Source organism: Limulus polyphemus, unplaced genomic scaffold, assembly GCF_000517525.1.
Source record: "Limulus polyphemus unplaced genomic scaffold, Limulus_polyphemus-2.1.2 Scaffold487, whole genome shotgun sequence".
NCBI classification, from domain to species: Eukaryota; Metazoa; Arthropoda; class Merostomata; order Xiphosura; family Limulidae; genus Limulus; species Limulus polyphemus.
The window spans coordinates 424,441-440,271 of record NW_013666097.1 but is presented as its reverse complement, the minus strand read 5'-3'; the positions used below and the strand labels follow the sequence as shown (position 1 = coordinate 440,271).

At 29.6% G+C, this 15,831-nt stretch overlaps 2 protein-coding genes across 10 annotated transcripts in view; both read right to left on the bottom strand.

The window, feature by feature from the left end:
- Window positions 1-290: 290 nt before the first annotated feature.
- LOC106458571 (CLIP-associating protein 2-like) lies at window positions 291-11,696 on the bottom strand. Its single transcript, XM_013918089.2, has 7 exons — window positions 11,624-11,696; window positions 10,807-10,930; window positions 6,213-6,341; window positions 4,951-5,088; window positions 4,221-4,289; window positions 3,119-3,235; window positions 291-2,606 (listed from the first exon to the last, which is right to left on the bottom strand). Exons 3-7 carry the CDS (start codon window positions 6,318-6,320, stop codon window positions 2,517-2,519), a joined length of 522 nt encoding a protein of 173 aa, XP_013773543.1. The 5' UTR covers window positions 6,321-6,341; window positions 10,807-10,930; window positions 11,624-11,696; the 3' UTR covers window positions 291-2,516.
- Window positions 11,697-14,238: 2,542 nt separating this feature from the next.
- Window positions 14,239-15,831, bottom strand: part of LOC106458567 (CLIP-associating protein 1-A-like) — a 199,705-nt gene continuing 198,112 nt past the window's right edge. For 5 of the 9 annotated variants that reach the window (XM_022384825.1, XM_022384827.1, XM_022384830.1 and 2 more), the window contains one exon: window positions 14,239-14,633. In XM_022384825.1, coding sequence (XP_022240533.1) covers window positions 14,267-14,633 — 367 coding nt within the window. In that variant the 3' untranslated portion in view covers window positions 14,239-14,266. The remainder of the gene's footprint in view (window positions 14,634-15,831) is intronic. The other 4 variants (XM_022384828.1, XM_013918085.2, XM_022384832.1 and 1 more) reach the window with 1 other exon arrangement.

The window sequence follows — 15,831 nt, the reverse complement described above, 5'->3', positions numbered from 1 at the left end:
TCAGATAAAAAAAAAAGATTATAAAAGTAACTTGCTTATGTTGCTTGTTGTTCTTTTTATGACACCACCCACAGAGTACTTTAAAACAAAGGCTTGTAAACTCTCATTTACATTATACGATTTCATTGTAATTTGGGAATAAAAATTTCAAATCAAACTCAAAAGTGTTCTTGTTTGTACTTGTATATGTGAAAATACATATCTTTTTGTGCAAAAATCTATATAGCTGTTCAAAGGTTAAATAAAAGTTGTTGCTTATGAGCTAAAAAATTAAAGTCAAGAGCCCAAAATATATTTTGATTATTTGCAATGTGCCACAAAATTTTATTCAAATTATGGAATATACACTATACAAAGGCAATGTTAAAGTAGAGTACAAGCAGACCATTCTACAGTTATTGGACAATAACTTGTGCAAATATTCCAACAAAATAATAAAACTTGGCCTCAGGTTAGTCTAACAAAGCACTTTTCCTTCATATACAAACAGGCTTTCAGCTGTTATTTAACAAGATGAGATTAGTGTTAATGCAAGAGTTTGATAAAAGTTGAAAATAATAATGAAGATTTCTCAGCTTCTATGAGATGTCTCAATCTAGTAACCATATGATTGTATCTTGAACAAACACTTCCAGTCCAAAACATCTTGACGATGATTATTTTATGCTGGAGTGATTAAATACATTTTAAAAGTGTAGGATGGATTTTTGTGAAAGATACATGGTTATATATATACAATATGTAGCTTAAAATTACTGTTATGAAAGAATAAACATAGATGAAATATTTATTACTCACTACAATTACTCTCAATGCCAGGTTGAGTATTACCAGTTACTCAAACTAACTTCAATCCTGGAAACTATTTAGCAGTAATGTAATTTTCAATTCTGAATATTCTCAAAGTTGGATCACCTAAACTTATTGGTTTTAAAGTTCTGTGATATAAAAAAAAATGAAAGAGAAAGTTATTGTTAAAATAAATACATCATATTTCTGTACTAACTGAATAAAATCTTTAAAAAATTTCTTGTGCTTTAAAAATGATGTTTCTTTTAAAGACATTAATGCAGTGTTCTTGTATGATGCATTCTTATGAATAAATGTTTATAAGTTGTAATAAGTAGAAACAATTTAATGATTCACAAAGTTTTAAACAGTTGAAGCATGAGTCACTCAAATCATTCAAACCATATATACTAACTTCCTCAACAAAGTGTTTATATGTAGACCTGCAAATCTTAAAATATTTTTATATGGAATCATGACACTAACTTCATTTATCAAGATAAAGTATAGTAGTCTTTTTTCCACTTAATTTCATTGTACAACAAACCTATGTCTTAAATTTAAAGGCATTAAAAAACAATTTCTTTTCTTTTACTGATCAAAAAGAAAATGTTTAAAATATCAAGATTTTGAATGAGAAAAAATTATATATGTAAATTAATAAAGTCATTATAATTTAAATTAATGTCTGAAAAGGCTTCATGAGCAAAAGTTAAGTGTTTCATAAAAGAAACTTTTGGGGAAATTATCTTTACATTCTAACTAGGGAAGTGGCAAAAAACTGAATCTGTAAGAATTTTTCATGTATAGTTAACAGCACATACTGCAAGACAATTTAAATAATAACAGCAGCTACATACATATATATATATATATATATATATTTATAAGGACACACAAAAGTATGCTATATGCATTAATACAATTGTAAGTGTTCCAGTAAAAATCTCACCATCATTTAGCATGAGTTCAATGTATACTAATTCATAAAAACAAATATTTATAAGTATGTTGATTAGATCCCTGCTTAAGTTGTCACAGTAAAGAAAATGATCCAGTATATCTTGTTTTCATAGCTTGTATACTATACATTATGATGGTAAGCAAACTATTTATTTTTGTAACTGTAACAAAATCATGCATACAATGTGGATTAAGACATTGTCTCATTGTTTGAAATTATACAGTTATGTCTTGGAAGTAGTTTTGTCCAATATAATTTTTAAAACAAAATCATTTAAATAACTTTTTTGTTGCTGTCAAAAATCAAAATCTACTACATTCCTTAAAAAAAAAATGAAAAGCAGGAAACACATAAAATTATAGTAGCTATCCTACACAGAACATGTTTAGCATTGTCAAGTAATTTCCCACAGTTTATTACACATTCAAGTAGTGAGCAAATTAAAAAAAAAAAATCCCAGCCAACAGTTTCCTCAAACATTAGTTAATATTAAAATGTTATACGATCATTTTGGAATGACTGAGCTTTCTCTCATACCAAGAGAGTACCCTGATTAGGGAATTTTCTATGTAACTAAAGAAAATAATAAATGAAAGGCCACTATGCTGGTAATTGGCACACAGAAACGTTCACTTTCAAAACTTTCTGCAAGATTGTTTTGGAGAAGCAAAATAGAAAAATTCTTAGACCATTTGTGGCTAACATATTCCAAGTAATCACAGTCTGTCGAACCATACAATGCAGTCTAGGAGTGAAGAATCATCTACTGGTAAGTCACTGATGATGCAGGAGATCCTGGAGTACTGCTGCTACTACCTTGATGACGTTTGATATAGAGGTTTAGCAGTTTCATCTAGTTGAGAATAAATACATCATTTGTACATCAAATTTTAAAGGCTATTTTTTTTATTCAAACTGTTTATTTTTTAATATCCAGGATAATAAACATCTATATAATTCAAAATATTAACCCATAATGGAGTAAAGTTTACCAAAATACAAATAACAAAATAAAATAAATATTTAGATAACAATTCTGAGATTTCTCTAAACACCATATACCAGTGTCCTATATCTTTAACATGTTCGCTGCCACGTGCCCCATCAGTGGGTCACAACACGACTTTTAGTTATGGACCACGTGATACACTGGTGCGTCACAGACAATTATGTTTCAAAGACAAATTTCCTTGTGGAATATGAGTTTGGAACACATGCTAATAGTCCTCGGCACCTCTTGAATGTTTAATTTTTTTTATACTTAATTTATTATGTGGCAACAAACATGTTAAGATAACATGTTATCCAAACTAAAGCAGCAATTATGTTAATTCCTCTTTCTAGAACACAATATTAAAATTCTACCTTGCTCCCATTAAGTGAAGAAAGATATTGTTTCATAGAATCTCCCACCACACTGTGAATAGCCACCAAACAAAAAACTGCTGCCTTTCTCACTGAGCTTTCCGTGTTATCATAAGCCTAAGGAAGAAACAAGAGAAGAATTCTACTAAAAGAACTATTAATGGAAAACGAGATTCTTAATACATGCAAATACAAAACCACAATTTGAGTTTTTGAGTAATGGTTATAATATATAACTACGTACTTTCCAGATCCACTCCCATATTATCATAAAAGATGTGTGCATAAGGAGATGTTTAACTCTGTATTGTGTGAGAAGTAGATATTAACTTTGAAAAAGAAAAAAAAAGCTTATCTTTTAACTGTGTAAAAAAACAGATGCTTATTAAACTTTGGGACTAACATTTGCTTAACTTTTCTACACTGTGACAGTCAATGTTTAACTTTCTACACTGTGATAGTCAAAGCCTAACTTTATATGCTATGATAGTCAAAGCTCAACTTTATATGCTATGATAGTCAAAGCTCAACTTTATATGCTATGATAGTCAAAGCTCAACTTTGAACTCTTTCACAAGTTAATGCTTAATTTCCTACTGTATGTATGATTAAAATTTGTAACAAACAGATATATAAGTATTTATGCTGTGTAAACTTGAGTATATATATATACATCTTAAAAATTTAAGTCTCAATACTAAACTTTACATTTACAAGCTTTAATTAATACCTTATAATACTTAGGTCATCAACTCGATAACATGCAACACTTACTCTGTGTGACAAGTGAGTACTTAACCTAATTTTATGTGGCACTTAGTGCTTAAAATTAAACACTGGCAGACACTTTTGTACCTAGCTTTAAACCTTGTGATGTGCTCAACCATATGTTCTGTTACATACAGGTGCTAAAAACATGTCAACTTGTGACTGTACTGATGCAGATGAAGAAGAAACGAAACACTTGATAAAAGAGTCTAGATAGGCTATCCATAAAAGTTTCAACATCAAAATCGAATAATCAATTAACAGAAATTATCTTAACTCATAAAATCACATGAGTGTGAAAATTATTTCTTACAAATTTAACTACAATATTTACCTGAACAAGTGCAGGCATCATGTCAGGTAAAAGTTGCAAGATTACATTCTTCTGGTGCTGCTCAGTCAACTACATAAAACAAACATCTATTGGCTTACAATTTCTATTTTAAGGCTACTTTCTCTCTTACTCCCTACTTGTTTTGAGTTGTAATCATTTTAACAATTTAAAATAGAACTAGTTCTTACTTTGTCTATTTAAGATTTGATAAAACATTAAAAAAACACTCTGGGATATGATTTGTTCTTTGTTTTTTAATTCAAGTACAAGCCTATTATTGAAGTATGAAAAATTTTGTAAAATGTGACCAAATTTCGTCTGTATTTTTGAAATAATCTCTCTCTATGTGACTGAACCAAGCTTCTATGCAGTGGAATCAAACTTTTATGTAAATTAATTCAAAATATAGGTCATCTTTACAACTGGCTATTAAACATTCCCGCCAAATTACTAAAATGCTCCAAAAACATAAATGAGAGTTTCTAGAAAATTCAACAATATTACACTTAAAACAATATGTATTATTTCACTAAATAATTTCTTCTATACTTCTATTTGATGTTCTCTACAAATACAAAGGCTTTTCATAAAATTCTTACTCTGAATTTAATCTACACCATTTTCTATTACAAGTATTGTGATGTTTTACTTTACATACATTGTTCAAAACAAACAAAACCCAGTTGTTCAGTCTGATCAATATTTCTTGAACTTTGAGATTTTGTCTTACCTTTGTAAGCATTTTGATAGCTGCCTGGTTGGTTGGATAATCTCCACTTTTTATAATAGGACAAAGTGTCCGAACACACAGTTCTACTGGTAACACTGTAGCTGCTATTTCTGAGCATATCTCTGCTGCTCTCTGAACCTGACATTTGAAAAATATTAACTTCTTTATAATCTAATCATTATCATTCCTCTCTAGATTCAAAACACATTTTTTTCTTCCAAGTTTGTATTTCCTATGTGCTTATATTAAAATCAATAAACTAGATTTTTTAAAGTCTTATTCTTTTTTTAAAAAGGTCTCCCCTTCTATTATTTCTTATTATACTACTGTACATTGGCAAAATATTTTTCTATTTCATGAACTTAGAAAATGTCTTCACATCAAAGTGTTGCTTACTGAAGGCTAGAGAAAGATCAAACTAGCTTTAACTGAACAATTACTTACAATATGAAGAATACTGATTATTACAGTAAAAACTAAAGTTAACTATGGCACAATGAAAATCCCGCCAAATAAAATTGAAAACATGGGGAAACTAACAAAGTTTGTTTTTTTATATTACATGAGGCCTATCTGCGCTAGCCATCCCTACTTTAGCAGTGTAAGACTAGAGAGAAGGGCGAGCATGTTTGGTGAGACGGGGATTCGAATCCCCCAAGCGACCCGCAGATTGTGAGTCGAGCTCCCTAACCACCTGGCCATGCTGGGCCTTTTTATCACTAATGTCAGTTATGATAATACATAAAATCAAATATTATGAAAGTTGTCCTTGTGTTTTCATTGAATTTCTAAGTCATAAAAATTCCCATTTCTCCTTTGATGTCCCACTTTTTTCCCCATAATGATCTGGATTCCCAATTTCATTTAACTGACTTGGATAAGTTTTAAAATCATAATTATTTATTTTTATTCTCAGAATATAAAACTCATCAGCTCAATAATTTTATATATAAAAAATTATTTTCATCATATATTATTCTTTACTCTTGTTGCACAAGTCACAATCTTAAGTTTACAGCTTTGGAGTCAAGAAATATGTGTACAAATTAATCTTAATTTGCATAACAATGTATATTGAATCCTCCAAATTTAACAGCATTGCATGGCTAGAATAGGGGATCTAGTATATATATATAAAAAAAAATTACATATTCACCAGATGAGAAGTTAGGGTATTAGAAATATGGATAAAAATTGTATTTTCTTAAATTTGGTATTATTAAGTTACATTTCATGAAAAATTTTGATTTAAAGTATTATACCTCTTTTTCTGAATCTTTATGAGCTTCCAAGATTTTCAGTATTGTTAATTCTCCAAAGCCATGGAATCGTTGAGCTTGTCTTTTTAATAATTCACAAAGTGATCTCATAGCAAGAGCTCGAACAGAGCCCTGTTTCAACAAACAATAAATCCATGTTATGTACATAAGCTTTTACAAGTTTAAGAATTTTGTAATGAATATCAGAAACACAGTAATACCAAAAAAACATCTATAATTATGGATGTTTCAGAATTCTTTCAAATTATATCAAACAGCAGTGAAATTTTTAAAGTTAATTCACAACATTATAACTGCAGAAAACAACATTAGCTACTAAGTGAGAGATTTTTGATACAATCAAGTTTAGAAACAATATATTTTAATGGTAACAATATAACTGAACGTAAGATAAAGCATGAAGCAGACACGTGTTTAATAATATTGTTCATAGAAAACATTAAAAAGATTTAAAAATAATAATAATTCATAACCTGTTTTTCCAGAGTCAAGAATTTTGAAGTTTTTAAGAAGAATGAAGTGAATGTTATTCTCACTATGCAATCAGATACAAGACTCAGATGGATTAGTTAGCTTATATCAACTTCTAGTTGAAATTCCCATGTGATGTGTAGTTTTACCAATATAGGTAGCTTTACACAGCTACCACAAATGTATTTATATACGACTCACAAGTGCATAGGTATGGATAGTGTGTCTTTGGCTTTAAACATGTTTTGAATTCTAAATGTTGACTTAAATACTAAACACAGTTTAATATGTAATATGTTTTGATTATTCTCTGAATGTGGGACTTGAGTTTAAAACTTTGTTTACCCATGAAAGGAGTGATAAGGACTAGTAGATATTACAAGACAGTGTTTGGCTTTCTGGTTGTTTCTATTTTATTTGTTAAACATGTTTGTGAGGTAGAGTGTAAAATTAAGGGGAGAGCCCTTACTTTGTAATATGTTATGAATTTTGAAAATTTCAAAGTAAAGACAAAAGTAATCAGAACAGATATTATAAGCTCTGTTAAGGAGATTTAGAACAAGGTTACATTTGAGAGTCTGGTAAGAAACTAATGAAATGAGTGTAGAATCCAGTAAATGTTTCTTTACAGTAAACGCATGTGGCAAAGAGATAGTTTAGTTTGATGTCAAAAAAAAAGTAAATTTAGGTATTCTACAAACTTCTTGTCATAAATGGTGTTGTAGAAAAGTATCACAACATATACTCTTGTTTGTAATACAGAAAGCATTTATCCAGCCACTGACACTGACAACAACTGAGAAAAAAATATTTGCAAGATGCAGATCTAGGGATGATCCCATTGTCACTCCATCCATCTGGACATAAAGTTGCTAATATAAATGAAGTGATTGTCTTTAACAGTCAACTTATTATACTCTTCAAGTTCTTTGGTTGGGAATAGCTGCTCAGTAATTCTTTGAATTGTTATCTCAAGTGCAATGTTAGTGAATACGTGTTGTTAGCCATAATAAATTGGTTTGCACTTAAAAAGATATCTCTTGAGCAAAGGCAAAACAACAGTTTTTAACAATAAGTTCGTTCTCAGTTAATGAGCTAAGAGTACAGGTACAAGATGTTCAGCAAGCTTGCAGGCACGAGAACTGAGAGTAGATTGAACAAGACGTAGAAGTAAACTATTTTTATGTATTTTCAGTAAGCCATACATAAGGTTGGAATGGGAACCTGTAAGGTAAAGTTCTGCAAAAGTAATGTCAAAGATGTATAAAAAATTTTTTAAAATGTTATAGTCCATTAGAGCCTTTCCTTACATTTGAGAGTAAACTTAAGCCAGTCATTCTCGTATAAAATGTCTTTCATTTTGGAGGCATAATCAGATCTGTTTGAAATTATGACACCTGTACCTTTATCTGGCTGGAAAACAACAAACTTTCAGTTACTGGAAAATTTGCTTAATTCTGAAAGCTCAGCATGTGTAAGAGAAGAAAGGTTTTTAAGGGATCGAAGGTATAGAATGAGAACAATGCCACATCTTAAAATTTAGCTTTAATGAGGCACTCTATGTTTAATGTGTTATTTTTGTTAAAATTAGGAAAGAGTTCAAGAGTTCTGTAGGTATTTTCAAAAGGAAGAAAGTAATTTGAGAAATGAAGTTTACAGGTAGGTAAACAAAAACTTAAACCTTTTGATAAAGCATTTTTACATTTTAGTGATCTTAACCTAAATAAAAGATGACCTTATTAGAATTTATGCCACTAGATTTTCTCACTGAAATTAGTGTGTTAAAGTTTGACATTCTGGTTAAGCTCAAGTCTGGCAGTGATTTTTAGGGTTAAATTTTCAACCAGATTGGTGAGATGATGATAGTCAATCTACAAAATTTTCATAAGTTCAAGACAGTATGTTGGTTTGTTATCCATTTGTTTTCTTTTTTACAATGATATTTTGAGTAATGGGTGACATTTATAGATAGAACAATCTTTTGTCACCTGGCTCTTTCTTATTCTTTTCAATAGCTGATGACGTTTGAAGGTTTAAAACTGATGACGAAATTTAAAAGAATCCAGAAAGGTCTATAATTAAAGTTTTTTTTGGTATTACCATGTTTTTAATATTTATTATAAAACTTCATTTTACACTCGATAAATAAGCTTAAGTTCTTATGCTACACTAATCCAATTTTTAATATTCCGATACAGAATTACTGCAAAGAATAAAGAGCCGGGTAAACAAAAGGTAATTCTACCTATAAAGGTCACCCATTACTCAATACAAATCCAGCTTAAACATTATAATCAAATTAAAATTAACCTCCCCTTATTTATGAACTTATTCAACAGATATTTGTTAGAGTTCAAATACATAAAACTAGAACCAGAAGAGCTGGAATTGATTACAATAATTGGGAGCCATCAAAATGAAAATTTCCTGAGTAAGTCAAATATGATAACTGTTATCACAGTAAACACCTGAACTAACTCTTAGATGTCCATCACATGATCATATATTGTCAGAGTCACAAAAAAAGTTGTGACATCATAACATCCACTTCTTAAAAATTGTGTGTGATGCACCCCATAAATGTTTTCAAAAAGAAAATCATAACTAAAGTGTTGAGATTTTAAATTTTCTTTTGATATAAGCTTTACTTACATTTGTTTTGTAAGAAATAATTAAAAATAAGATATTTTAGCCTTAACTGTTGACTTTTAGCCTACTGTTGGAATTTTTATTTTGTAGAAGTAAACTTTCCGCCTGCACAGAGTCTTGTGAATAGACGAAACAAAAATGGAAATGCATATAGTTACAACAATTTTCAAGCATACATTGTTAAAAGATTCATTAAAAAAATTCGCCTTTGTGCTGCTAAAAGTGAGCAGGAAGAGTCTTCCATTTTCAAAAAGTGGGCAGGTAATGACCTATTAGGCCCGCCACCTCTGGTGCCTATGATCACTACACTGTTAGGAAAATCATTCTATAAGTTCATAGCTTTAACTATAAAATAATTTTGTTCAAGTCAGCATCTGTGTTACTTTTCAAAGATTAATTCTACTACTCTAATACTCAAGTCATATTTTCAACTACTCCGATCTAAAACACAAATATAAACAGATCTATAGTGGTACTTTTAAGAAACTAAAATTTTAATCACCGTATTGGCCCAATTATAGGGTGATTTTGAATATAAGATGCCCCCATTTTCAGAAACCATGGGAAAGAAAAATTGAGTGTGATAATGTCCTTTTTTTAGGTCTGCAAAATCCATACTATAACTGGACAGCCTGTAGGTGGATTAGTTGCAAGAATTAGTGATGACTTTGAGCAAATATCTGGCATGCACATGTAGACGAATGCTATCTGGACATCCAGGAATGCGACAGGCTAGAGTAGGGGGAAGGGGCCTGTGGCCGGCTGCAATTATAAGCCGACTATGAATTTTACAGCCTAATTATTAATATAAAAAATCATTGCCTTATAGGCAGGCCAATACGGTAAATTGAAATCTTTTTTTCAACTACAATCAAAATATGATTACAACAGTTTGCATCACACAGATTCATACTGAAAATTAAATAAATTTCAAAATGGAAATGTCAAAAAAAATCAAGAATTCCGTTTCCTAGAACACCACATGCAACATATTGTATGAATGTCATCAAGAGAATAAAAAATCTTAGACATTTATGAACCTGAATATACAGTTTTGCAGGAAAGAAGTTAACTTTTTTCTTACATATTTTAGTATGGTAACAATTGTTACAAATATTATTAAATTTTAAGTTTTTAAATTTTATACTTATTTTGATTCCATCCATCACCCATTAAACAAACTGAGAAATATGACGAAATATGGTTGATTTATTGGCATAGCTTAATACGAGCTAGTAGATAAAGGTAATGAAAAGATACTCACTAGTATGTCATACAGCAAAAATAAAGACCCCTTGATTTATACCAGTGCAGTTGCATTAAAGATTATATGGACATGCACAATATCTAAACTACACAACTGCGGAATATTTCTCTAATGTTTAAATATTTTGTCTTCTCTTTGATCATAAAGCTATCTACTGATACTGTTTATAAAAAAAAATTGTATTCTTACATCTGAATCAGCAACTGTCTCGATCAAGAGCCGCAGGACATTTCTAAAATGGTCATCCCACCCTGGATGGTTTTCTTTTACCAGACGTATGAGTCTTGTGAGTGCATGTTTTCTTGGTTCATTTCTGTTGATAAAAAAAACTTTGACATGTTGTGTGATCTTGCTGTGCTATTAATCATTAAATTCAGCTGTTTCAAGTTTTCAACTCAAATTAATTGTATAGTGAAAACAATAAACTAGTTTGAATCTAATATTGTAAACAGTTTTATAGTAGAATTGCTTTTAAGTAGAAAAAAACTATACTGTTTCAGTCCACAGGAGTAGGCCTTCTTTAAGCAATATACATACATTGCCTTTTAAAAGATGTCCTGCTCCTGAAACATTGCAGTTTTAAAAGTTGCTTATCACATTACATTTAATTACACAATGGGATCTTCATCTCTTAATACTGTGCTAGTTTCCTACTTGGTATAGCTCTTTTGCTCATCACTATTGACCCTAAAATGACACGAGTATCAATGTATCATATTTAGTTTTATTTTAAGCAAAATAATGTAAACATTTTTGTTTTCAAATGAAAAGCTAATATCTGTTTTATTTTGACCTATTTGGACTTCCAAAAATTTAATTAAAGGTTAGAAAATATTTAAAAAAACTCTTCTACTTTTTAGCTTTGCCATCAGAGTTATAGTAGTTTCAAAACATATAGTACATATTTTGTATAAAATTGATCTGATACATTTATTAAATGTGCAGTTATTCACCACAGTTTTTAAAAAAAGAAGATTTGAAACACTCATTAACTACCAAAACATACCTGGTATTGCGATTGTTAAGTTCTGTGACAATATTTGAAAAAACAGAATCTGGAAATGAAAAGAATTAAAATTGTGGAAATAACACTTATATTTATGTTAATACACAAATGCTGGCATTCGTTGCTAATAAAAAAAAATACATAAAATTAACTAACAGCTTTCACAAAGTAACAAAATTAAAATTATTACATTAATGGTGATATGGATACTAATTAAATAAAAATAATCACTAGAATATAACTTTGAATCAAAAAACACATTATTGATAAAACATTGTAAAGTACAAGATTCATAACAACTTATTTACACAGATAAACAACATGAAAAAGAAAACTGGTTGTTATAATATTTAAAATATAGAACATTAAGCACGTTTATTCAATTTTTACAGGAACCAGAAATTACATATAACCTTAAAACTAGCTAAAGGATACAATAAAAGTTAATATATTATCAATGTAAGATAATCAACAAAGTTGATATTATTCTATACTACCATCAAAATAATCAGCTATACTTTTGTAGTATAATGTTAACACAACAGTTTCATGTGTACTTTTCAGTCCAGAAAGTCATCTGGAAAGAAATATGGCCACACAGCTTAGGTGGTACTTGACTATAGAATTCTTTTGTGGATAAACATGGTTAGGGAAGAGGTCAGATTGAAATGGTCTTCATAGGTGTCAAAGTTTGGTACACGTTTAATAATAAAGCTTTGAACAATTCTTTGTTTCCTGTAATATTTGATTATATATATCATTTTGGTGGATTTCCAGTTAATAGAGTGGTTAAAGTCTCTTGTAGGGAGATATATTGCACCATGTTAAATATGCAGTGTTAAATTTATTGATAGTCTTGCTATGATACTTAATGAGATTTGGTGGCCTAAAATAATTTATCTTTGCCCAATTAAATGTTAACTTTAAACAGTTAAACTGTAATAAAAAATTAGCTAAATGAACATAATCTCATTTTATATCTGATCATCTGTCAGTATGATATGTAAATAATCTCTCATTTTATATCTGATCATCTGTCAGTATGATATGTAAATGATCTCTCATTTTGTATCTGATCATCTGTCAGTATGATATGTAAATGATCTCTCATTTTGTATCTGATCATCTGTCAGTATGGTATATAAGTAATCTTTGATTTTATATCTGATCATCTGTCAGTATGATATGTAAATAATCACTCATTTTAAGAAGACACAGAACTTAATACCACTTGTATTTTTAGGATGGCAAGAATGGTGTGGATAGAGATGCTCTAGTAGAACCTGGTGTTAATCATGAAAGTGAGATTGAAGATGGTAAGTTGCCTAGATATGTCTAACGCACTGTTACATACGCACCACATAGTTTTTATGGTAAGCTGTAAACAACGAACCATGCCGATACTACTTTGGAGTACAGCAAATTGATATTAAAAGTGATATTAGATATTTATTTACATATCATACTGACGGATGATCAGATATAAAATGAGATTATTTACATATCATACTGACAGATGATCAGATATAAAATGAATGATTATTTACATATACTGACAGATGATCAGATATAAAATGAGAGATTATCTACATATCATACTGATAGATGATCAGATATAAAATGAGAGATTATTTACATATACTGACAGATGATCAGATATAAAATGAATGATTACTTACATATACTGACAGATGATCAGATATAAAATGAAAGATTATTTACGTATCATACTGACAAAAGATCAGATATATGTATTAATGAGTGACATCAGAAGAAAGCATGAAGGGTAAAAAATGTTATCAAAGATTCATCATATGAACAATATCTTAATCATCTTTCCCTTGATTACTTACTTATTTGACCTCAAAAATTAATTCTTAATATTTTATAGCATTGTTGAAAAACAAAATTTTTTTAATAATTTTTTAATATTTTCACAAGTTGATATTGTAGACGAATTGAAAGTCACTAAATTTTAATTTTATGGCTTATAGCTTCAAGAGTTTGTTTAACAGAATTAAATTATAAGTCTTGCAGTACAATCTAAGCAATTACAAAACTTAAGTAAAATAAAATGTTATATCAAAGTGAATCAAAGTTGTGATAAATATTATTTTTACAAACTAATGTTAAATTGTGTCATCTATTATAGAATACAATATAAGAAATATATGTAGCAGCTTATGCAGTGCCAGAAATGTATACACACAAAAAACTAATCATTTTGATAAATGGCTCTGTTCATAAGTATATCAGACTTTATAAACAATACCTCATTGGATGAGTTTTAACATCTTCAAAGACCTGAAAATAAGTTACAAATGTAATCCAATCATAGGTACAATATGTGTTATAAAGTACTGGAAGTGAACCATGTTTAGGAAGAAAGTGTTTGACTTGGTTTATAACAGTTCATTGGAAGTAAGATATTACTTATAACTTCCTTTTTATGCTTGGATATTGGTGATGTATTTAATTCAGCTAGAGATAAAAAATAAACTATTAAAAACCTTAAATTTAAGGTTTAACTTATGTAATTAACATAATTCTAAATTTTGAAAAATATTAATATTCTTCAAAGAAACATTAAAAGCTTAGAAACAGTGATAAATTATCCTTCAATATAAAAATACTGATATAAACTTAGGTAACAATTTCATACAAAACCTGTTCTTTATAATGAGTTGGAGAATATTCAAATGGAGAACATTTAGGAGACTGCATCCTGAAATATTTCAAGCGGTCCTGTACCAAATCTTGCCTTCCATCGGGAACTGAAGATTGACTAATACCAGAGTCCTGTGAAACCGAATCTCTTATCCAGGCATCTTTTATCTTCTGCCTTCCATCTTTACTATTAAAATCTTTCTCATATGTGTCAAGACTATACTTCTGAATTTCTGCTGAGGTCATCTTTAATGAATTGTAAATTTCTTCAGGATTTAGAGACTCAGTGTCTTCATAGCTAAGCAAGTGGTCCTGAGGTGTTCCGGATCTACTCCTGTTATATCTATGCAATGTTTAACAAACAAGAGTGAGGACTGTTTCAATTACATTTATAAAATGCAGTTAAATACCTTATCTTACCAGATAATAAGAACTACTTTCCAATGGAAATTGGGTCAAAAAATTCAGTGGTTTCTGATTGCATTTCTGACTTCATGAAATTACTTATGAGTAGTTTGATTTATTGATCAAAAATAAAAAAAACAAAAGCCTGAAATATATTTGACTTCATAGACTACTGTTTTGATTATTAGGATACTTCACAAAATGTCCAAGCTTTCCTATTATTAACTTATGTTATTGTACTGGTGACAGAAAAATAAAGCACTGAAAGATGTTCAGAACACAACACAGTTTATGATGCACATGTATACAAACTGTAAAACTGCTTTTTCAAATAACAAATCTGACAGTCTCCTGAAAGGCATGTTATGCAGTACATAAACTAAAACCCCATGAATCAGACATAGCCATCCATAATTTTGAACTGTTAACCAGAAGGGGTCAACCAATCAGCAACACCCACTGCTGAGTACTGAAAAATATTTGCACAATGTAATAAACATCAATATATTATGCAACCATGATGTCAAGAAAACATGTAGGTTCAATAAATCATAATATAAAATGATAAAAACCCTGTAACCCGAGCACTTTTGAAAGGTGGACCTTTCTTCTTCAGGGGCAAACTGGGAAACATATTAAACACGTCTAAAGAGACATTTTAAATTTTATTTCTGAAGGTAAATCATACTTCATCAGGTTTATAGTAAACAGTTTATAATGCAATAGCACTAATAACACAACTAAAATAAAAAGCTTGAACAGTAAATGACGTATTCTTATAGTAACTATCATTCCCCTAAATTAATAGTCTGATAGTTTAAAATCTTTAAATCACGTGATAAAGGTTTACTAGTTTTGAATCAACAACAACAACAGGGAATTTGTAATAGTTTATATATTTTCAACCAAAAAAGAAAAAGAGATGAAGTTCCATAAAGAAAAACAAACATTTCAGTTGTGACTGGTGCAGGCCTAAGGCCAAAACATAATACCCATTAAAACATTGTTTTTAAGATTAACAGTTGTCTGACATAGGCCTGAGACTGAAACATAATACCAATTAAAACATTGTTTTTAAGATTAACAGTTGTCTGACATAGGCCTAAGACTGAAACATAATACCAATTAAAACATTG